This window comes from Fusarium phalaenopsidis (genome assembly GCF_050370095.1).
Source record: "Fusarium phalaenopsidis strain FUZ10S chromosome Unknown contig_32302, whole genome shotgun sequence".
In the NCBI taxonomy this organism is placed as follows: Eukaryota; Fungi; Ascomycota; class Sordariomycetes; order Hypocreales; family Nectriaceae; genus Fusarium; species Fusarium phalaenopsidis.
This window is the reverse complement of record NW_028145405.1, coordinates 1,300,262-1,321,190: the sequence shown is the minus strand read 5'-3', so window position 1 is coordinate 1,321,190 and position 20,929 is coordinate 1,300,262. Positions and strand designations below refer to the sequence as shown.

Sequence of the window (20,929 nt, the reverse complement as noted above, 5' to 3'; positions counted from 1 at the left end):
CCTAAATTAAATGCGGCTCATGGACCGTGTCAAGAATGTGAAAGAAGGTGACTTCATGCAAGGGACGTTTGTGTCCTGACCAAGAAGTTTGAACAAAGAGCTGGGGAAGTGATGCTTACAGTCTGTCCGGATGGCTGATGTTGGGGTCCAGAGAATCGTTCCCAACTTGCTTATTCCAACAGTTGGCACAAGCCTCCGCTTCGCATGACCATTGATGTTATAACTGTGAGGAGTGAGGGGTGAGGACTTGTTGCTTGGGCAAAACTTGGTGCTAGTTGAAGTATCTCCAAGATGGAGGGATGTGATTGACCGAGACTCCCTGCAGTGACTACTGCAGAGGTTTCTGCCAGCCTGCCGGCTTATGGTCGCAAACATGATCAAGACCCTCCAAGTTGGATAGGACGATCACCATTATTGCTCCGTAGTGTCATTGCGATAATCGACCATGCGGATGCTTTGCGGGGATCGAAATGTTTGAGACACTCTTCTCGAAAGAGAGCAATGTCTTGGATTGCGTCCCTAAATGGAATGCCACTTTAACAGAAACGAGGTGAGTGCCGCATACAATCGTGTGTTCGCTCATGCGCTGACGGTTGGGGGCAGATTGCTGCAGTCAGACCTGATTGTGACAGTGATTGCTGCGCCATGGGATGCGATGACCGGCAGCAACCCAAGGCATACTGAAGGATTTCGCTCTCTTTCTCTCTCTCGCTTGGTTATGCGCTGGCAAGATACGACCCAAACGTTTCGACACAGCCTCGATGCCAGTTTGCATTGCCTGCCATCCAATGCCTCCGCAATTGACGCCGTAGATCCCGACAAAGAGTCGTTTCAGATGCCGTGGCGACCAGGGTCCGTCCGCGCTTAGCACAAACGTCATAATAATAATCCAGGCCCCAGTCAGGTCGTGGACCCTTGGAAATTCGTCTTCTGGTGATGTCTTCAGACTCTGTTCTGCCTTTCTCAGCCGCTCATTCATTCGTTCCCTTGGTATCTGCATCTGCATCATGGCCCTGATCGAACCGGCCAACTGCAGCGGAAATGCGACCGCTCCCACAGCCAGCGATGCAGGCGTCGCAGGCGCGGGTGTAAGTATTGGATCTGACGGAATGCGAAATTTGTCCTTCAGCGCTGACACGGCTCAACAGATCCTGCTGTCCTTCATGATCACGGCATGCCTAGCCATCATCTTGTCCAGCAGCGTCGTCTTTGGCGAATTCCGCGGTAGAGACTCGGTCATTCGACGAAAACTCCTCAACGGTTACAGCGACTCCCAGATCATGCAGGGCATTGGAATTCAGAGCGTCGGGCTCGCCAAGATGAACACGCTTGTGCCATATCACTTCTTCCTCATATGGATGCTGTCGCTTCTGTCTATGGCGACGCACAACGCGACACTGCTGGCTCTCGTACACGACTACCGCCGCGACTGGGTGATTCGATGGATGAGACAGTTCCTCATGTTCGTCAACCTGGCGCTATCATGTGTGTCTGGAGTCTTTGTTCTGGAGGCCGTCTCAAAGGGCTTGGACGACAAGACCCTACCAATCGCTTGCGTGTGGGAGGTCGACGGCAACGGAGCTGCATCCAATGCAGGCTTGTCATATGTCGGCACCATTGTCGTTATCGCAGGTAACGCCATCATCTTTATCCTGGCGACCTGGTACCTACACAGCAAGAACCAAAAGTTCTACAAGGCCGTCCAGATTGGCGGCTTAGTACTCATGACGGCCGTCGCCATCGGCGCCGCGATCCGAATCATCCTTCTATCCCAGGCATTCGGCAAGCCTTCGATCGAGCTAAAGGACGAGGGCGAGAAGATCTGGAGCTTTGGACAACTGCTCTCCATGCTGCTTCTCATTCTTCCCTTGGTGTCCGTCATCGAGATCTACCGAGGCGAGATCCAGGTTGCAGGACCTGTTCGTGACGACCGGAGTCGGGTATACGACGGCGAACTCCAGGCAAATCCGCATTCAGGATCACAAACGAATCTCTTCCAGAAGTAAAGTACGATGAGATGGACTCGGAGATTGTTTGGACAGTTCGCGCGAGCTATGGTCATAATGATGAACGTGGTAATGGCGCAAAAAGTGTGACCAGATCGGAGCGGCCCAAAGTGTGCAAGAAGATAGATACCCTTTTTTTATGTGTTTTTCATGAGCATTTAGAAACTCGAGTCATCCTCCAATTGGAAAGAGCATTTGCGCTGGCCGCGACTACCTAGTATACTGTTTCTCTCTTCCTTCCCTGCATGTTCCTCCTCATTGGCAATGAGGCAGGTTGATATCAATCTTCGCCGAATCTTGAGTTCTACAAAAGTATGATCTCCTATTTCTTACATACATCTCTAACACTCGAGTTACCTCTGCTCTGATACCAAAACCTGGATGACAACCTTTGCGGCTTCTCTACCTTCACTGTCACTATTGGCTCCTCGCCATGCCGCTCACACTGACTGTCAAGCAGAGGCGGTGGCTCTGCGTCGCCTTCTGCTTCTGCTTGACTTTCTTTCTGATCGCCGCGTATAGAAAACAGGAATTGAAGGCCAAGGCGAGGGTCTTCAGATATCCAAGCTCCCTCGACAAACAGTAAGCTGAAGCCTCTCTTCCACAATAGCATTAACCAACAGCTCAAGCAACAACCACGACAAACCCAACACCGAAATCAAGTCAAATAGTACAACTTTCGAAGCCATTGCCCGAAAACATGGCACCAACAAGGTCACCTCCCACAGATACCAGGCCATGTACGAAAAGTACCTCGGCCCCCTCCAGGGTAAGCCTGTCAAGTTCCTTGAGATCGGACTTGGGTGCAACATGGTGAGAACTGTCGTCGTATCTACTGTGATGCGTCCTTTAATATCTCTTAGGACTACGGTCCTGGCGCTTCCTACAACACCTGGCTCGAGTTCCTCCCTGGCGTTGACCTCTACTTCATCGACAACGATCGTATATGCGCTGAGACATTCAAGCACAACAACCCGAATGCTCGCATCGCGATTGGTGATCAAGCAAGCCTCCAGTTTCTAAACCAATTCGCCAACGAGTCCACCCGGGAGGGTTTATTCGATGTAATCGTCGATGATGGTGGTCACGGTATGGTGGAGCAAATCACCTCTCTGGAGCAACTGTGGAAGATTGTCAACCCAGGCGGGCTGTATGTGATTGAAGACCTCCAGACCAGTTACCGGGAGCACTGGGGCGGCGATTCGTCAGGGAGGGACACAAGGAAACATACAACCATGAAGTATGTGTATGGGCTTCTTGACGACATGATGGCCGGGTGGACCAAGCATTCCATCAGTCGCTCATTGGAGAGTGTTGATTGCATGGCGGAGATTTGCGTCCTGAGAAAGACTGCCTAAGCGATATGAATAGTCTTGGAACGGTGTTCAAGTCTGCATGAGGGGTTCCTATACCGAGAAACCATAGTCAGATTGTCACTTGCTTAGCGTCACTGGAAGCGTTTATTGTCCTGATCATATGAATGTGTTTATTTGTAGGTATCGTATTATCATCCGCTTGTCTATTGCACAGTGCACTTTGCAGGGAGTCCGCAGGGACCCTCCTTGAGCTCCTTTTGCTCCTTGATTCCATTGCCCTCCTTCTTGGGTGACTCCTTTTGAGCCTCGGCAGGCTTGGTGCTATCGCTCACAGGCGCAGCCTTGGCCTGGCTGCTGCCATGCAGTCAACCGGTGAACTTGGCGACGGTCTCGTAGAAGTGCTGGCCCTGGATCTCGGCGAGCTCAATCTCCTTGGCAGAGGGCTGGCGGGAGCCGTCAGCACCAGCGAAGGTACCGGCACCCCAGGCGCTGCCGCCACGGACCTCGGTGAGGTCAGTCAGAAGACCGAAGGCCTTGGCGTAGCCGAAGGGAACGTAGATGATGCCGTGGTGGGTGAGGGTGGAGATGGCGTTCTGAGCAGTGGTCTCCTGGCCACCGCCGAGGGAGGCGGTAGAGACAAAGATACCGGCCATCTTGCCCCAGAAGCCACCGGAAGCCCACTGCTTGCCGGTCTTGTCCCAGAAGGCCTTCCACTGGGCGGGGAAGTTGCCGTAGCGGGTGGGGATGCCGAGGAGGAAGGCGTCGTACTCCTCGAGCTTGGAGGGGTCCTCGAGGACGGGCACGTCGGCGGGCTTGGGGGGAGCGTGCATCTTGGCGAGCACATCCTCGGGGAGGGTCTCGGGGATCTGGTAGATGTCGGCAGAGCCGCCGGCCTTCTCGATACCGGCCTTCTCAGCCTCGGCCAGCTGCTTGATGTGGCCGTACATGGAGTACTGGAGGAGAGTTGCATGTTAGCGAGTCGTCATGAGTGAGACATTGTGGGTGAGGGGAATGGCTGAATGCAGAAAAGCCACTGAGCCGTCCACTGTATGCGTCGTTACAGGTGGCAGGCAGCAATGCATCGCCTGCATTGGCGGTGATGAAGCTCATCATGATGAGGATGGCGGGGTGAGGATGGAGGGGTAACCACATACGTAGACGATAGCGATCTTGGGAGCCATTGTGACTGATTTGAGTTGGAACTCGGGGTATCAAAGTTGAGAAGGAGTATAGATGGATAGATAAAGGACTTGAGAGTGAACTGCTGAGGAACAAAAGAAAAAAGGGTCAGAGAAGGGGAGAGCTCCAGGTCGTCTTATACCTGGGCGAGCTTCTCTCAAGGTGGGCAGGTCTCTACAAGCTTCCTGCTTTCGAGGTCCCACAGCCCGGTAGATCCACCCCTTCCATTCACGGAGTACTCCCGTACCCAACCGTCGAATGGGACAACGAGACCGGCGGGGGCGGTGATGCCATTGGTGCAGTTCCCTTGCCGTCCGGAAGCTCCATATCGCGTGGATGTGGATGCAAGCGGGAACCTGTGGAAAGCTTGAGCCGGAAGATCGGGGGGGGGAACTTCCAGGCTTCTCAGCAGCTTCAGCTCGGCAGGACGGTGCTCCCGTATCGTTTGGACTCTATCCTGAATCCCGCCGAGTTCATTGACCTGGTTAACGAAATCTCCATGTCTCAATTGCTTCGTCTTCGTTCATGATCCTCCATTCCAAAGGATACAACTCTTCAAGGCGTTCCTCAGCGAGCCCCTCCCATCAAGCTAGCCTGCCCCCCGAAAACCTCGATCATGATCCGAAAAAGCTCTAATCATGCCCCAACGCGCACCCCCCTCCCTCCTGCTGAGTCAAGCTGATGCGAGCAGGACTTCCTAAGCACGATGCCGTGGTAACCCACCGCGGACAACGGCCCATTACACGAGCCTGACAAAACAACCGATGGGTCTCATTCTCCCAGCTAGTGCGGGGTCTCAGGGCCGACTCACGCGCGGTTAAGCCTGTAAGGCTTATTCACGATTTGCTAAGCCAGCAGCAAGAACAGAACTTTACTGTGCCGGGTGAGAGCTAGCTGTCCTCCATCTCTGGCGCGGAGTATCGCCTCTTTCGCGGTTCATTGCACTGACCCGCTGCCGTCATTGTTTGTCCCATTGATTACATATCGACATTGAGTTTTAAATAATCTCTGCTCTTCTCGGATATAGCCACGCCATGTTCCCTGTCCGTGGGGATTGCCTGATTGATCAACCCATATCCGGTCCCAATATCTTGCTTTCCCCCCCCTCGCCCCGTGCCCTCCCAATCTCTTCGTCCTTCCCAACCACTTCAAGCCCATCAGCTCTCACCGACATCAACTGTATCGTGCGTGCGTGCATGCGAGCTTCGGCACGGTAGCTTGTTGTGGATCATCCCTCTTCCGTCCATCGGCAGCTCAGCATCCGCTAGTCCAAATCGACATTGTTCCCCTTGTCCACCGCCGCCAACGAGCATCCACCTCGCTCGAGGCCATGAAACGATTCCTACTACAAATCTCCTGCCTGGACCCTCTTTCATGCCAATGCAAAAACTTGGACAAGAGATTGTCTCAAAGGGACATGCAAACAACCAACAGACGGTAAGACATGATAGCCGGGGTTCCATGGTGATTACATTTCTGGCTTAGTTACAGGATAACAACCACGACTGGGTTGCTATGGTGGCCATATCCCCTGCCTCCATACCTGCCTACAAAAGACTTCACATCCATATGTTCTATGTCACAGCTTCTTCTTCATCCCACCGAAAACTCCGTTTGAAAACAGTATCCAAAAACATGATTAGTATGCCAAACAGCATACCGGGACCGAGGTCAAAGCATCTCGACCCCCATTACATTACCAGGCCAGATCCAAACTCCATGCTTTCGTTAAATAACTTGTCAAATCCAAGCTTAGAACCTTTGAAGAAAAAGAAAATCATGGCGTTGAAACGGAAATAGTAAAAGGAACGTGTTCGTTTCGTCATCGGAGTGATCGTCGATCGTCGTCTCGTGGGTGCGCGCTCGATGGCTCGATGACAATCTCGGGGAGCTGTGATATTCTCAAGCTCGGTAATTGAGGTGCACCGTCGCGTCCGCGTGGTGTACTGTGGTTGTCACTGCCATCGTGCCCGTCGCCGGTTTGTTCGGCCGGCCCCACTTCACCGTTCTGCGGCCCCGAACCCAGATCACGCTCCGCCGTCCGTTGCGAAGAGGACCGGTATGGGCCGGGGTAGTCCGGTGGAGGTTCGTTTATGGGTGTCGTGGACCGCATGTCGTCATTGAGTGGAATGTCTTCATACTCGGGAGGAGGCATGGTCTCATCTCCAAGATCAGCCTCAACCAGCTCAGGACTTGAGCCGGCTCTTCCGTCGTCGTTCGGTGTGCCTACTCGCGAGCTTCCGCGTGAACGCGCAGGTGCTAGGCTCGAAAAGTCGTCATCATGGCTGACCGCAGAACTGCCACTACGTCCCCGCTGATGTCCCAAGCTGGCCGCATCAGAGAGCAACCCTACTCGTTCGCTTTCCGTGCTGTTGGCTCGAATCCTCGTTCCGTCGTGACGCGCAATGCCCACGTCTGCGTATGATACACTTGACACAGATCGCTGTCGGCTCTCTTTGATTTGGTCGACGGTTGATCGGAGCTCGCTGATGGTTGTGTTCTCGTTTGCTAGACGTGTCTCGGCACGGATCTGCTCGAGTGTGCGGTAGTCGTTACGGGTTCGGGCCTCGCGGCGGCGCTCTCTCCTATCCTCGCGTTCCGCTAGCATCTGCCGTCTTGCCAACCTAATCTGGTAGAGCGTCTCCATCTCGTTGTCTCGGGCTTCCTCCTCTTCCTCTGCCGTAGGCAGATCAATAATAACATCCACTCCATCTCGTTCACCCTCTCGTCCGAGAACTTGTTCGTTGGGGTTTGCCATTTGCCGGTACGCGGGCAATGTGAGGACGGAGCGGACAGAGGTGTTACGGTCGACAGTCGCGCCAGCATTGCCGTTGCGGTTCGCCTGGCTGTTGCGGGAGGACGCACTGTCGCGGTTGCGTCGGCCGTTTGAAGATGCGTTGTCGAGCTGGTGCGAATTCCTTCCACTCTCGCCATCATCGCCAGCTGTCTGCTCGTAGTTGCCCTGTCCTGACCTTCTAGTTATACGTGCAAAGAAACCAGGCTTCTTGTTCTCGGTTGCCGTTGGTTTCCGTTTCCTTTTGGAGATGAATACCCAAAATGCCACGGCGACAGTAAAGGCGACAGCACTCGCGATAACCTATAATTAGGGACGTGATTGTCAGCGATCGTCTACCAGCGCGTCACTTGAAGCAACTCACGATAAACACAACAGTATTCTTATTTCCTCCATCATCCGCCTTCTTCCTTACGTCTTGCGCCCGAGACCGTAGACCATCGGGGGCATCCCAACCCCGTGGCACTGGAGCGTTCAGATACATTCCTGGCTGGGCTGCACCATGCAGAGCAAGCGAGCGTCGGCTGCAACGACGATTGACGGCAAAGGCGATGGTGACGGAGATGGCGGGATCGTGCAGCGGCGTCGAGCTCGATTGGATGCCTCAGTTGACAGGCCGGTAGACGCGGAAGGAGGGAGCAAAGGTTAAGGTGAAGAGATGGAAGAAAGCCTCAGGGCGGCGCCGTTTAGGGGACGGAAAGGTTAATTGACGGGCTCGACTAATTGGAGGGGGTAGTTTGAGGGTTGAGGGCCGGAAGCACGGAGCATTCAATGAAGCTTGTGCCTGTGCTTTTTCCCTGCCACAACGGCAACGCGGGCACGAAACGGCCTCGCCTCTTTCTGGGCTCGGCGGAGGGTTTCTGCTTCCAGGCACAGCCGCCGTGTGTCGGGCGCGGGCTCGCGAGGAGGCGCGAGCGAGGTTGGTTGGTTGGCTTGGCCCTGGCTGAGCTGGCTTTGACGATTGACAAGGATGTTTCGGGGCGTCTGGGTCTGGACGTAGTTCTTTTACGCGCTCGGTCCCACTGTCAATCGACAAGAGGAACAGCAGCTTCGAAAGAAGGTGCTGAGTCTGAGTGTAGGGACAGAGAGTAATAAGAGAGAAAAAGATGTAGACCTGATCAAGTTTGCGACCCGGATCGCGGATGGCCAAGAGCTCCGCTGTCTGTCAGATCCAGGGATATCGCCCGCTGTCAGTCTTTTGCAGGCGTGAGGGTCTATTGGTGGTGACATCAGCAGGCGGCTGTGGCCATGCTTACTCCTCCAACGTCCCTTTGGTCGCGATCTAGGCGTTCTTTGGGCAGAAAAAAAAAAGGGCTTAGATGAGACGGGATGATGAACGAGGGAGTCTACAGTACAAGATCATCGAGTCTGTTATCAGTTTCCCCCTCTCTACTATTATTCACATGGAACGATACCGCGCTGGACCCCATCTCCTGACTTGACACCCAGCCATAGAGCCAGCATCACCATGTTCAGCGGTGACGCTAACAGATCAACGCAGCATGGACCTCTCGAGGGCTTCCCCTCTGCCAGCAAAACAAGCGTCAACCTACCGCCGGGGTCAACGGGGTCCCCGGCTCGTGTCCGGCCGCCCACCATTACGCAACCACCCAGATCCACGGGCCCAATCCCCGAGCAAGGGTTTCCGGGGACCCGGAGGAGGGCAGGCACGAGAAGGGAGGCCGTTTATTCAGCCAACCTGGGAGGTTTTCCGTGTCAGGTAAAAGACACAACACTGCGCCCTGATGATTCCAAACCTGCGAGCCCCATACCTCCAATGCACCCGTTGATGACCAGCATGAAGCCAACATCAGTCCTCGAATGTCATTGGAGACTTTCCGGTGGCTGGTGGCTGAGCCCCTCGCTTAGTGGCTCCAGCCAGCCGTGTCAGCCTCTCCGCAATGGATGCACTTACAGCTAATGATCAGCTTCAGAATTCTCGCAATTGACAACCCCTTCTTCCCCTTGCGGCTCACTCTGCAGTTGCCCTACCACGATGAGTGTAACCACTCTGCATCTCGAGTCTTAGATCGCAAGTCCTTCCCTGCGTCTTGTCTGCATCAGACCCGGATAGTTGCTTCGTTACCTTAGATAGTCTCGCAATGCAACGTCCCTCTCGATCGATCCTACACACGACGGCATAAGAAACTAGGTTGATGCAGATGCAGATGCAGCCCTCGGCCTCGCCGTTCTGACCCAACGGCTTCCACAACGTTCTTCTTTTGCTTGTCCAACGTGGATTGTACAGTGGAGGCGTTGCACCATCGTCATAATGCGGTCTGTCTCAGGCCACCGGCATCATCCCAGACCCAACACTGAACGGCACCACTTGTATACCTTAGCTTTCCAACGACGCAGCGAGCTGGCGTGGCATCTTCCTGGGCTTGGGGATATTGTTTCATCAGCAATATTCTTGTCCCATGAAACTAGCACAACTTCTTTCAAACCAATAGTCCCAGCCACTTCATGATAATACCTTGCCTGGCTTAAAGAATGAGGGGCTGCCAGCACACGCAACAGACATAAACGTAGATGATGCGGTATGAACTAATACTTAAAGAATTAAGGATATAGAAATAGACGCCAGGACGGTTGAAACGCCTGCAATCCAACCACCCAAACTCCCCCAACATGCCCAACCTGGAACCAATTTATCCAAACTTCTTCTCAAACTTCTTCAGCATGCCCGTCACGCCACGCTCCAGGCGTCCGGCGTTCTCTTCGAGCTTGCCTCGCGGCTCTTTCTGCTGTGACTGTGGCTGGAACGAATAGATCTCCGAGTTGGCCATTTCAGTCTGCGTGGGGCGGTACACCTGCTGGTGGACACCATACTCTGCTCCTCCCTGAGGAGCTGGCGCCTGTTGGTTAGTGTAGGTGTATTGCGCAAAGCCTCCCGGGGGTGGAGGAAGGCCTGGGTTAGTTGTTGGCGGCGTCGGCTGCGGTGGGGGTTGCGTCTGCGGCGGTGGTTGTGTCTGAGGAGGTGGAGGTGGAGGCGCGAAACCGGGCGAGCCAGGGAAGTTTGCAGAGTATGGGCTTCCCAAGCCCTGAGCTGGCATTGTTGCGGCTCTATGAAGTCCGGGATGCTGGCCAAACTGAGGTGGAGGTAGTCCAGGGCTTGTAACCCCTCCGGGAGGGAATTGAGAAGGCGGGGGCATTCCGGGAGTGAAGGGCTGCTTCTGATAATCGTAGGCGACAGCCACGGCAAGCGGGTTGAGCGGGTCCTCATCCGGAGGCGGCGTCTTCTCTCGGTGCTGTATCGTCTCCGGAGCGGCGGGGGCGGCCGGGTTGTAGGCCATCGGCACAAAGGCGGCAGGTTCCGTCGGGGCCTCCGTCGACGGGGCCGGTGCGGTCGGGGGAGGCGCAAAGCTCGGCGCGCCAGATGAAGGCTTTGATGACGCATACTGGGGATCCGAGATGGCTACATTCTCCAGCTGTTGAACAACAGAGCTCATGGGTGCTGGCTGCGGGGGCGGACCGGGCTCATCCAGAACCTCCACGAGAGAGGGTGGGACGACCCTTCTGACACCATTGAGAAACTGGAGCGCATCCTTCTGGGTCCAGAAGTAGATGTCCACCGAGTGAAGCTTGTAGTGGTATTTGTTCTCATTTCGGGGATCATAAGTTGGCAAATGCCAATCGTTCTGGTCGGCAGGGGCTTCAGGTGCCGTCAAAGTGACCATGCAGTGCTGCTTGTACGAGTATCGAACGTGGGTCTGGTCGAGGACTGATTGCGCAATGTCAGCGTGTGCCCAACAGCTGCTGTACCCCATGTTAGGCCTTACATCCTTCAAAGGCGTCCTGGTCCTCAGTGCCGGGTTGGTTGGCAACCTCAATGCGACACCGGCGCTCGCCCGCATGCTCAAAGAGGTAGACGTAGGAACCCTTGTCGAATCTGTGATGCCTGGGCTTCACATCCTCGGGGCTGTAAAAGTAATGAACATCTCCGAAGCTTTCCAGCAGAGTTAGTATCTGGAACGGCTGGCGCAACAAGTCGCAACTCACAGAGTAGCAACATTTTCCTCTCCTGGCCGCGCCGCCATCTTGAAGCTCAAGCTCTTGAGGGGTTCAGTACAGCAGCAGCTCCGACAACGATAGAGTAAGACTCGAGACACTGGTCGCAAGAGAGAAAAAGGAGGAAAAGGCGGGTCACATCGCCAAGCTCCCACAACTTGCGGGCTCCTTGGGCTTTTGTACCCTCCTGCCCTCGTGCGCCACTTGGCTCGTCGGGCGGCACGACGACTGATCTGCTCCTCTGTTTCCAACGGACGACATGATGCATGTGTGGCCCTGCAAAGGGTGTCGATGTCGGCGCTTAAACGCCTGTTCTTGGGGAGGGGAGGCACATGTGCCAGCCAATCCGAAGAGTAGGACCCTTGGTGCCGTTAAAGCTGTCCCACCTCCAAATTAGCGGCCCCCACCGTCGAAGCTGCCCAAAGACGGACGCTAAGAATGGGCACGTGATTTCGTGTTCAAACCTGCAACGCGTCCAGTCATCGAGGGGCATTTGTCACGTCTCACTTCTTCCTTTGTGCTGACACGCGACGGAAATCGAGACGGCATCTTGGTCGTTGTTAATGATGCCTTCGATATCACTGACGACTGCTATGGACCTATCATTATTCACTCCTTGAGATGACCTCATCAGATCAGCCGGAGGAGAAACCTCCGTCACCATCTACAGAGGAGACACCAGAGCTTCCTGGTGAGACTGAAAATGTCACCGAAAATCTGGACGAGGATGCTCTCAAGACTCTCAAATACTCCCTACTCGGTCCTTCGCTCCTAAAAGCAGGTCAGGACAAGGTTGATCAGAGCAAGGTGCGCCCCAACTCAACTTCTTTATTAGGCATCATTAACACCAAACTAGGTCTCTGAGATCATCTACAATGCCTCCAAAGGCTCCAAGTTCTTTAACCGCGAAGAGGTCCGCGACAAAGTCCTCACCCAGAAAATCGAACAAATCATCGCCCGCAAGACCGAGCTCGAAAAGAAGGACCTCACCCGCGATCTACGCAACGCTGACCGTCTCATCGCCGAGCTCGAGCTTTCCCGTGACTTGACGCAACACATCGTTCATGTGGACTGCGATGCCTTTTATGCAGCTGTGGAGCAGTTGGATCGACCCGAGTTAAACGACCTACCATTTGCTGTCGGCGGTGGCGTATTGACAACGTGCAATTACATTGCCCGCAAGTTTGGCTGTCGATCAGGCATGGCTGGCTTCGTGGCCAAGAAGTTATGCCCAAGTCTCATCCTTCTCAAGCCAAACTTTGAAAAGTATAATGCAAAGGCACAGGAAGTCCGGGAGGTCCTTGTAAACTACGACCCACGTTTCGAAAGTGCCAGCATCGACGAAGCATATCTCAACATTACAGAATACTGCCAGGAACACCAGATGGATCCAGCAGAAGCCGTCGAACAGATGAGAAGCGAAGTCCACCAAAGAACCAACATTACCGTTTCTGCTGGCATAGCCGCCAACGCAAAACTTGCCAAGATCTGCTCCAACATGAACAAACCCAACGGTCAATACGTGTTGCCGAGCGATCGGCCCAACATCATGGCCTTTATGCGCGATCTCCCTACACGAAAGGTCAATGGTGTCGGTCGTGTTCTTGAACGAGAACTCCTCGAAATCGGTATCAAGACATGTGGCGATCTCTACGCTCAGAGACAATTTCTCAACCCTCTCTTCGGCGACAAAACCTCAGAGTTCCTGTTCAAGTGCTATCTCGGTCTGGGACGCACCAAGATTCAACCAGCTGAAGAGTACGAACGCAAAAGTGTCGGCACAGAAAGCACATTTCGCGACATGTCCGATCCAACCCAGCTACGAGACAAGCTACGGTGGACAGCCGAGGAGCTTGAAAAGGACATGAAACGCGCCGAATGCAAAGGTCGCACCCTCTGCCTCAAGGTCAAGCTTCACACCTTTGAAGTACTTACCCGCCAGGTTGTCCTGCCGCGCGCCATCTGGCTCGCAGACGACCTGTACAACTATGCCCTCCCCATCCTTTCCAAATTGGAGCAGGACATGCCAGGTATGAAGCTACGGCTGATGGGCTTACGATGCACACACCTCGTCAGCACCAAGAAGCCTGATACCATGGCCTTTTTCGGTTTCCGGCCGCGCAGAAACGACTCGGAAGACCGCCAGTCCGAGGGAAACCTCAAGAGAAAGGCCAGCGACGATGATGGAGAATGGGAACAGTGGCCAGAGGCCGACTTGCAAATCGACGATGCAGACGGCCTCTTGGAAGGCTCGTCAAGCAACCAGGACAGCCCCGGAGACTCACCATATCGAAGGCACGGCAAGGAGATTGCCCCGAACCCCGTCAAGGAGCAAGCTGCCGAGGAATGGTGGGACTGTCCGATATGCAGTCGACCGCAGACTGCCGATGAAAGGCAGTTCAACGAGCACATAGATCTTTGTCTATCTCGGCAGACAATACGCGATGCTGTGCAGGAAGATGGCCCGTCGATGAGGGACACGACGCCGGAGCCCAAAAAGCCGCGCATAGCAGACAAGAAGAGAGGGCGGCCACGAGCAGTCGATCCCAAACAGAAACAGCTGTTCTTTGGATAGATGAGATGAAGTTTATGATGATGATACATGCAATCAAATAAGTCTATAGATACTCTGTACGATTAGTCTCTTACATATCCATTTTGGACTCTCTTTTTCGTTGCCTGAACCAGATCTTAAAACATCACACACATCCTTAAACGCCTTGCTCACACATATATCTGAGATAGGCCTTTATATGACCCTGGACTCGCGACTGGCGATTCTGTCCATCGTTTTCGTTCTCCTGATCCGCGAGTCCTCTTCCTCTTCCTTGTGCAACTTCTCGCCCGGCAGCCTGACAGCTTTATCCAAGGCGACAGGCAGACCTCGGTGACGCCCTCTGATGATCACCATGCACAGGATGAGCTTGCTGCCGGTGTGCATACCTCCCGCCAAGCTGTAGCTGTTGTTGGCAACTCCCATGGAAAGACCAACGCAGCCGTATGCCGACACCACCTCGAACAGAATGTTAAAGACACTGTATTCAAGAGGCTTGTCGAGGAAGTTATCCGTCTCAATGATCATGATGATAATGACAGGGAGGATAAGCCACCACATATCGTGGGCAAGCTGGCCGCGAATCTGCTGGCCAATGAAGGAGACGCGAGAGTTGTCGTCGGGTCCTTTGGGCGGAGCGCCCACACCCACACCGTGAAATGTCATTGATCTCTTGACGGTTTTGTGAGCGGTTTTATGAACCGCGGCCGTGACTCTGCGTCGCAAGGGTGTCTTCTCAGGTTCCTCCGCAATCGTGGGGAGATTATTGCCATTCTCTTCCTCTAGCATCTGCGGATCATCCTCGTAGATACCGAGAGATCGCTCCTCATACACATTCGAGTGTCTCATGGTGATGGAGACAGGATAGACTGAAACGTACATCATAATCATGTACAACAGCTGAACAGCAGGGTACAGCTTAGCTATCGAAACAACAGCGAAGCCAGCGGCACGCACAGCTAGATTAATGTTAGCAGGGGTTACGATAAGAAGTCAAGTTTTCCTCACCAACTGCCTGGAACCATCCAGCAATTACTCGATCAGACACAGGCATGTCCTCAACGACAGGATTGCCAATGTTGAGCACTTCGAATGCGACCCAGTCGATGGTGTTGATGGTGGCGATAACAGCAAAAAGCCACCATGTTGCACGAGAAGGGAAAAGGGTGGTGTAGACTCGTCGAGGGTACTTAAGGATAAACTCGATGGTCTCTTTCCAGGGGCCATGTGCGGTCTCCGGAGTCGTCAGTTTGAGTACCTGGAGACAACACCAGAGAGAGAGACGCAAAAGAAGAGGGTAAGCTGTGTTTCCTGCCAGGATGAGGATGCCAACAACGATCTGAACAAAGTAGGCGTCTTGAAAGGCTGACATATTGGCGTCGAGAAGAGACATGCCAGCATTGTTGAAGGCCGAGGATGAAAGGAAGATACCGCACCACCAGGGGTTCACGGCATTGACTGCCGCCGCCTCGGGTCTATAATTGTTGATCCAAGCACCCAATGCAAGGGCGCTGAGGAACTGCCAGAGGAAGCCGTACAGAGGGACGGCGACCGCGAGCACCTTGAGCGCTCTGTACTCACAACCTCCCAAAGCTTCACGCTCATCGGAACTCAAGTCGTAAAACTGTCCTCTCTTGCTAGTGTTGTGCGCACCCAGGATCTTCTTCCAGTGTAAGAGGAAATCTTCCGATTCATCGCTTTTGGCCGACTCCGCTGTCGAGGGCCGTCGTGACCCTGGCAAACCGCCGTTGTTATCGTCGATATGTTGGTAAATGGAGACACTTCCTCTGCGACCATTGGGATGCGCCATGCTGCTAGCGAACGTGATGTGATCGTTGGCACCAGGAGAAAGAGTCGGATGGGCTGCTACCGTGCTCGTATTACTAGCGTTGTCCTCCGAGTCAGAAGAAATAGACTCCTCGGGCGCGGACCTTGCGCGGCGCATGGGAAGAGTTGTCGCCATCAATTCGTCGGGGTCACCCTTTTCCATCATGGTACGCTGGCGGGTGCCCAAGCCAGGGAGGGTAGTCGTGGCTGGGGGAGACGACTTGAATTTGTCAAAGGTAAAGAATTTCTTAAGGACCGGAGTTGGTTTGGCAGCGGCACGACGCTTTCGCATTTCTCGCTCTGCCATGACGATATCCTCGAATCGCTTCTCGAAGGCATGCTTTCGTGCCATGACTGTCCAGAATGAGACCCAAAGCGCACTACCGAGGATGAATAAAAGGTATAGCAGAACCTGCTGCCATGTTGTGATTTCGCTAAGATTAACAGTGTTAAGGCCGACGTCGCAGAAGGACGACACAACGAGGAACAAAGCATCGATGTAGCGGATGCTGCGACTTGGCTCGCTAGACCCCCAGAAGATGACAGAAAAGAAGAGAGAGCCGAAGATGAAGTAGGCGTAGTGGATGGTGATATAATTGATGGGTGGGATAAAACGGCTGACGGCCTCGAGTCTTGGATGTTCCTCCAGGAGCTCCTTCCATCGAGTCTTGATGGAGGAAAGCATCGTCGGTTCCTGGGGGCGATATGCCAAGACGTGTACCCCGGTTGGAATGGTCAGCTTCCAAATAGAGTGCCCAGAGCCTCTCAGGGATTTGTAAGTGGTTCAGCAAGAGATTCTTTACTTGAAATGAAAAGACATATCGATCAAATATGATAATGAGCGGCGGAATTGGGTGATGCTGGTGGCGATGTCGGCATGCAAGTGGTGATGAAAGAAGTCGAAGTCGGTACGACAAAGGGAAGCGACGTGAAAGAGAGCGCGGGAGCACTAAACTACCAAGGGGGCCACGCACAGCGGAGCGGAGGTAGGGGCCGATGGGGGAGGGTAGAGCAGGTCCGTCCTTCCTGCAACAGAAAACCTGGAAAGCTCAGACAAAGAAAAGGAGACTTGACAACTGGCCATGCATCATCCAAGGATAAAACGGCGTGGAAAGGGAGAAATCGAATGGATGAGACGCGACAGCGGTAGCCCCGAATGTGCACTGCCTCTCGGGTCCCGTCCCCTGTGCCTGTGGTGGTACCTGGGCTGCCGTGCGGTGCCTGGGCGCTCCATCTCGCCCGCTGGAGCTTAGAACATGGATGCTTTATCGAATGGCCGCTAACAGCGCGGTGAATATTAGGTGAGGCCGATGGGGACAACAGTGAAGGGCAGGGGGTTAGGGATCGTGTAATGGCCCAAGCAATGCTATAACCCAGCGTTGTGAGGGAGCCAGCTCGGGCAGGACGGCACAGAGGCTGGCCTCGAATAACCTCTTTGCCTTTCCCCATGAAGCCACAAGTGGGCGAGCGCGATACGAAATGTCCAATGTCGTTCCGTTAAGATTTTAGCCATTCTTCTCCAATTCCCGCCCCTCCACTCCCAGCGGAAGCTCCTTTTTAGTTCCCGGGGAGTGCTAAATGGCCAGCGGGCCCGGGGGCGCGTCCGGGCGGGTATCAGTGGAGGTTTGACTGTCCCGTCACGGACTCACAATATACCGTTCAGTCCGAGAGTGGATGATTGTGCCGTTTCATCCATCCTTTTAGATGCAACTTTAATGCTTGCCACCGTCGCCGCTGGCTGTCAGCACGCATCGGCAATGCGGCTTGACCGTTGACAGCTCCAGTGCCGTTCATCACTGAATATTTCTCTTGTCCCCACGATAATGGTAGCTCGTCAATGGTCCCCGAATTGGTGGTGGCTGAGCAGCTGGGCACTGGCAACTCTTCAAATGAGCTTCCGTGGATCCCAATCAACCCCCACCCTTGCATAAACCAATAGAGTGAGGTTTGTTTGTGGCATCATAGAGCTGTCAGGAGGTTGTTCAACGGCAAATCGCTGATGTTTGATGTGGCTCAGCAGGGCTCCAGGATCGCTAACTGCATGTTGTATACCAGACTGTTTGGTCCCTGTATCCGGGGCAATGGCGGATTAAACAAGCTCCATGTATTTGAAAGAAGTTCTGGTACGACGTCAACTGGGCAAATAAGCTCATAGTGCAAGCCGCCTCGGTACCTATCTCTCGTCAGCACTTATGGAAGCGAAGAGATCCTCCAGCCGAGGCGAGAAGAAACCAATACGCAAGTTCTCGCCTTATTTCCTCCCCAGTATCGACTCACCAAACATAAAGCAGTCGGAGGGAGCAACGGGTGCTTCAGTTGGGCCACCTTGGCTTTTCTCTTGCTGTGCTTGCTTTTGCACAATAATGGGGATAATTTTGTTGGTGAGGTCTTGCTCTCCAATCAATTCTAGCCAAGTGATTAGATCCGATCTCGTCGGTATTGGCATTTCTTGGCAGTCGCTAGTCCACTCCACACCAAGCATCAGCACATAGTGCTCTAGACATATGCAACGTAAACCATCACAATATGCTGTCGCTGTACTTGTCCGTCAATTTAGGCTCCAGCTAAGAACCACGGTGCCGCTGTCATCAATCAAGCTTCCCGTCGGCGGTTAGCTTTCATCGATTGATCCGTCGCCACGTGGAAGCCACTACGACGCCTGTTTGAGTAACAGCGGGATGACGGCGGTGCGGCTCAGTACATCCCGAAACGAATACGGCTACATCTATGATATTCGAACCATCTAACGATCAAATGCAAAGGGTATGCCAGAAACAGCAAAAACAGCCACACTAGACAACTATTGTATTCCACAGCACAAGCTTCAAATAGTCACACTTTTACTGCTCATCGAGACAGGGTAGGTTGTCGCTTGTGTGACTCTTCTGTCCAACCAGTCCCTACCCGGCACAAGTAAGCTGATAGTTGCATTTATGCGCCGTGCTCTTGAGAGCTTGCCACGAACACTGCGTATTATACTGACGGTATATGCCCATAACACGTCTTGTTCATGCATATGTCACCTGAAACAACCCTGCCTACGAATACGACATCTCCACGACTGAAAACCGCCTCCTAAGACATATCCCTATTCTCCAACTCAAACTCGAACTAGGGGAGATAGCTATAATACATCACCCAGGCTGGTACGAAGCTCGATACTATGCTACCCATACATTCCATGACTTTGCTATCATGTTGATAACACCTGGCTTATCGCTTGCTCGCTGCTGGGCATGGATCTCCCTACCCGGCATCGTATCGTACACTCTACCAATCTCGGTTCATGGCCCAGGAAATTGTAAGGGCGGAAGCACTATTCTTCCATCCAAAGGGAGAAATACGTATTCCTCTGCTCCGCTTAACCGATATCCCACATCCACCTGACTCGGTGGTGGGGGCTCACCGGCTGACCGACAATGTGCAAGCTACGACAGCATGACTCGGGCAGCACCACATACATACATGTGCCGGCTCTGGGGTCGCACGGCGTATCTCGGTATCTGATAGAGATTCAATTCCTCAGAAACTAGAAAGTCGTGGCTCCAACTGCGTATCCGGACCCATTGACCGCTCTTATCCGTAGCAGCAAAGGTATCATGACATGACATCACCGAGTTGTCGCGATCTACGGGCATAACCTGCTGTCATCCATGCAGACCATCGCTACATGCCCCGGACGGTCATGTAGCTGCGGCCAACAGTCACCTGCTTGACGATGCCCAGCGTGGGGCATCCTATGAAGTAGAAGCACAACGACGTCGACAGTGACGAGCTTTCCGTTTTTTTTCTTCAAGTTGTACATCTAAGATGGGGTATGCAAGAGCGATGTGGTCGTGTACATGGTCATTACAGCTCCTCGTGAACAGGGGCGTCATCGGTATCCGCGAGGATGGTCTTGGCGGCGTCGGCAGCCTCAGCGACGACGCTGGCGACCTTCTCGGCAATCTTCTCGGTAGCAGACTCGGCTGCCTCCTCAGCGCTCTCGGCGGCAGGCTCGGCCTTCTCGACAACCTTGGTCTCGATCTTCTCGGGCTTGGGGACGCCATCGATGCCAACGAGCTCCGTCTCGAAGACTATAGGTTCACAAAGTGTTAGGCGGCAAAGATGAGGCGAGAAAGAGGAGGGGGATCAACGTACTCAGGGTCGAGCCGGCGGGAATAGGGCCAATGGCTCGCTGGCCATAACCGAACTCGGGGGGAATGGTCAGAGTCCTAAGTCAGGGGGTCAACAATGGGGGCATCGCCAACAATGTGTTGTGGCTTCACCCACCTCTTCTCGCCGATGCACATGTCCAAGAGACCCTGATCCCATCTTTGATTATCTGTCAGCGTCGGGCTCGAATGCATCACGGTGAGGCAAACACGAACCCCTTGATAACCTGGCCGCTACCAAGCTTGAAGACGAGGGGAGTACCCCGGTCGTAGCCTTGTGTGTCCGAGTTAGCATTTGATTTGCGTAGCGCAGCTGTCGCAACGGGCGACGCAAGGTGGAGGGTGACCTACTGGCATCGAACTGTGATCCGTCGGCGGCGAGGGTGCCACGGTAGTGCATATGGATCTTGTCACCATTCTTGGTCTTGCGCTCGCAGACGACGGGCAGCGTCACGTCAATCTTGAGCTCCTCGGCGACAACGCCAACGGCGGCAGAAGCCAGGACAGACAGGATCAGGGCGGCCTTCATGGTGGCGGTTCGGGCGGGGTGGGCACTGATGCGTACAGTACTTCGGGTATGGAGACGGGGAGGGAGGGGCAATGGAAGAAGTGGAAGGTCGGCGTGGAAGACGTTGAGAAGCCTGAATCTGGAGGCTTGTGACGTCGAAGAGTGTGGTTGGTTTGGAGGGGAGGCGGTGCGATGCGAGGTTGTTGGGTGGATGGATGGTTCCCCCTTGAGACCAGAGGGGAGCCTCTCAGTCGCGGCGACGTGGCTCGTCCAAAGGACAGCCAACCTAAACTCTACAGCGTGACCTCTGCGCTGGGCTGGCCCCTATAAACAGCCAAGCAACAGCGTCATAGCAGGGTCCAAGCCCAGCCTGGGACAGCTGGCCAAGTCATTGGCCAATGGCCCACGGTCCGCCAGATGCCCCCCCGTTGCAGCTCCTGATCTGGCGCTAGGTTGTCCCATCCCGTCCGTATCTTTATCTCTATTCGGAACCTGGGGAGGGCTGCAGGACTGGATCCCGTTATGAGCGGGCAGGGCGCAGGACGCAGCACCATCTTTGCAAGGGCCCATCCATGAAGAC

At 54.1% G+C, this 20,929-nt stretch overlaps 8 protein-coding genes across 8 annotated transcripts; 3 read left to right on the top strand and 5 right to left on the bottom strand.

The window, feature by feature from the left end:
• Positions 1–1,007: 1,007 nt before the first annotated feature.
• Positions 1,008–2,006, top strand: LRP88_07792 (uncharacterized protein; the record flags this gene model as incomplete). The annotated part of the gene is made up of 2 exons (XM_083244309.1): positions 1,008–1,088; positions 1,149–2,006. The coding sequence occupies 2 exons, from the start codon at positions 1,008–1,010 to the stop codon at positions 2,004–2,006; spliced, it is 939 nt and encodes a 312-aa protein (XP_083098803.1).
• A 433-nt stretch (positions 2,007–2,439) lies between these two features.
• Positions 2,440–3,364, top strand: LRP88_07791 (uncharacterized protein; the record flags this gene model as incomplete). Its single annotated transcript, XM_083244308.1, has 3 exons — positions 2,440–2,588; positions 2,636–2,819; positions 2,870–3,364. 3 exons carry the CDS (start codon positions 2,440–2,442, stop codon positions 3,362–3,364), a joined length of 828 nt encoding a protein of 275 aa, XP_083098802.1.
• A 323-nt stretch (positions 3,365–3,687) lies between these two features.
• On the bottom strand, positions 3,688–4,503 carry LRP88_07790 (flavo protein-like protein; the record flags this gene model as incomplete). The annotated part of the gene is made up of 2 exons (XM_083244307.1): positions 3,688–4,275; positions 4,477–4,503. 2 exons carry the CDS (start codon positions 4,501–4,503, stop codon positions 3,688–3,690), a joined length of 615 nt encoding a protein of 204 aa, XP_083098801.1.
• A 1,820-nt stretch (positions 4,504–6,323) lies between these two features.
• On the bottom strand, positions 6,324–7,779 carry LRP88_07789 (uncharacterized protein; the record flags this gene model as incomplete). Its single annotated transcript, XM_083244306.1, has 2 exons — positions 6,324–7,598; positions 7,660–7,779. 2 exons carry the CDS (start codon positions 7,777–7,779, stop codon positions 6,324–6,326), a joined length of 1,395 nt encoding a protein of 464 aa, XP_083098800.1.
• A 2,167-nt stretch (positions 7,780–9,946) lies between these two features.
• LRP88_07788 (uncharacterized protein) lies at positions 9,947–11,335 on the bottom strand (the record flags this gene model as incomplete). Its single annotated transcript, XM_083244305.1, has 3 exons — positions 9,947–11,019; positions 11,078–11,244; positions 11,298–11,335. The coding sequence occupies 3 exons, from the start codon at positions 11,333–11,335 to the stop codon at positions 9,947–9,949; spliced, it is 1,278 nt and encodes a 425-aa protein (XP_083098799.1).
• A 592-nt stretch (positions 11,336–11,927) lies between these two features.
• Positions 11,928–13,881, top strand: LRP88_07787 (uncharacterized protein; the record flags this gene model as incomplete). Its single annotated transcript, XM_083244304.1, has 2 exons — positions 11,928–12,113; positions 12,163–13,881. 2 exons carry the CDS (start codon positions 11,928–11,930, stop codon positions 13,879–13,881), a joined length of 1,905 nt encoding a protein of 634 aa, XP_083098798.1.
• Positions 13,882–14,055: 174 nt separating this feature from the next.
• LRP88_07786 (cation transport protein-domain-containing protein) lies at positions 14,056–16,372 on the bottom strand (the record flags this gene model as incomplete). The annotated part of the gene is made up of 2 exons (XM_083244303.1): positions 14,056–14,819; positions 14,869–16,372. The coding sequence occupies 2 exons, from the start codon at positions 16,370–16,372 to the stop codon at positions 14,056–14,058; spliced, it is 2,268 nt and encodes a 755-aa protein (XP_083098797.1).
• Positions 16,373–19,536: 3,164 nt separating this feature from the next.
• Positions 19,537–20,370, bottom strand: LRP88_07785 (peptidylprolyl isomerase family protein FPR2; the record flags this gene model as incomplete). The annotated part of the gene is made up of 5 exons (XM_083244302.1): positions 19,537–19,763; positions 19,828–19,901; positions 19,960–20,001; positions 20,058–20,115; positions 20,193–20,370. 5 exons carry the CDS (start codon positions 20,368–20,370, stop codon positions 19,537–19,539), a joined length of 579 nt encoding a protein of 192 aa, XP_083098796.1.
• Between the last annotated feature and the right edge of the window lie 559 nt (positions 20,371–20,929).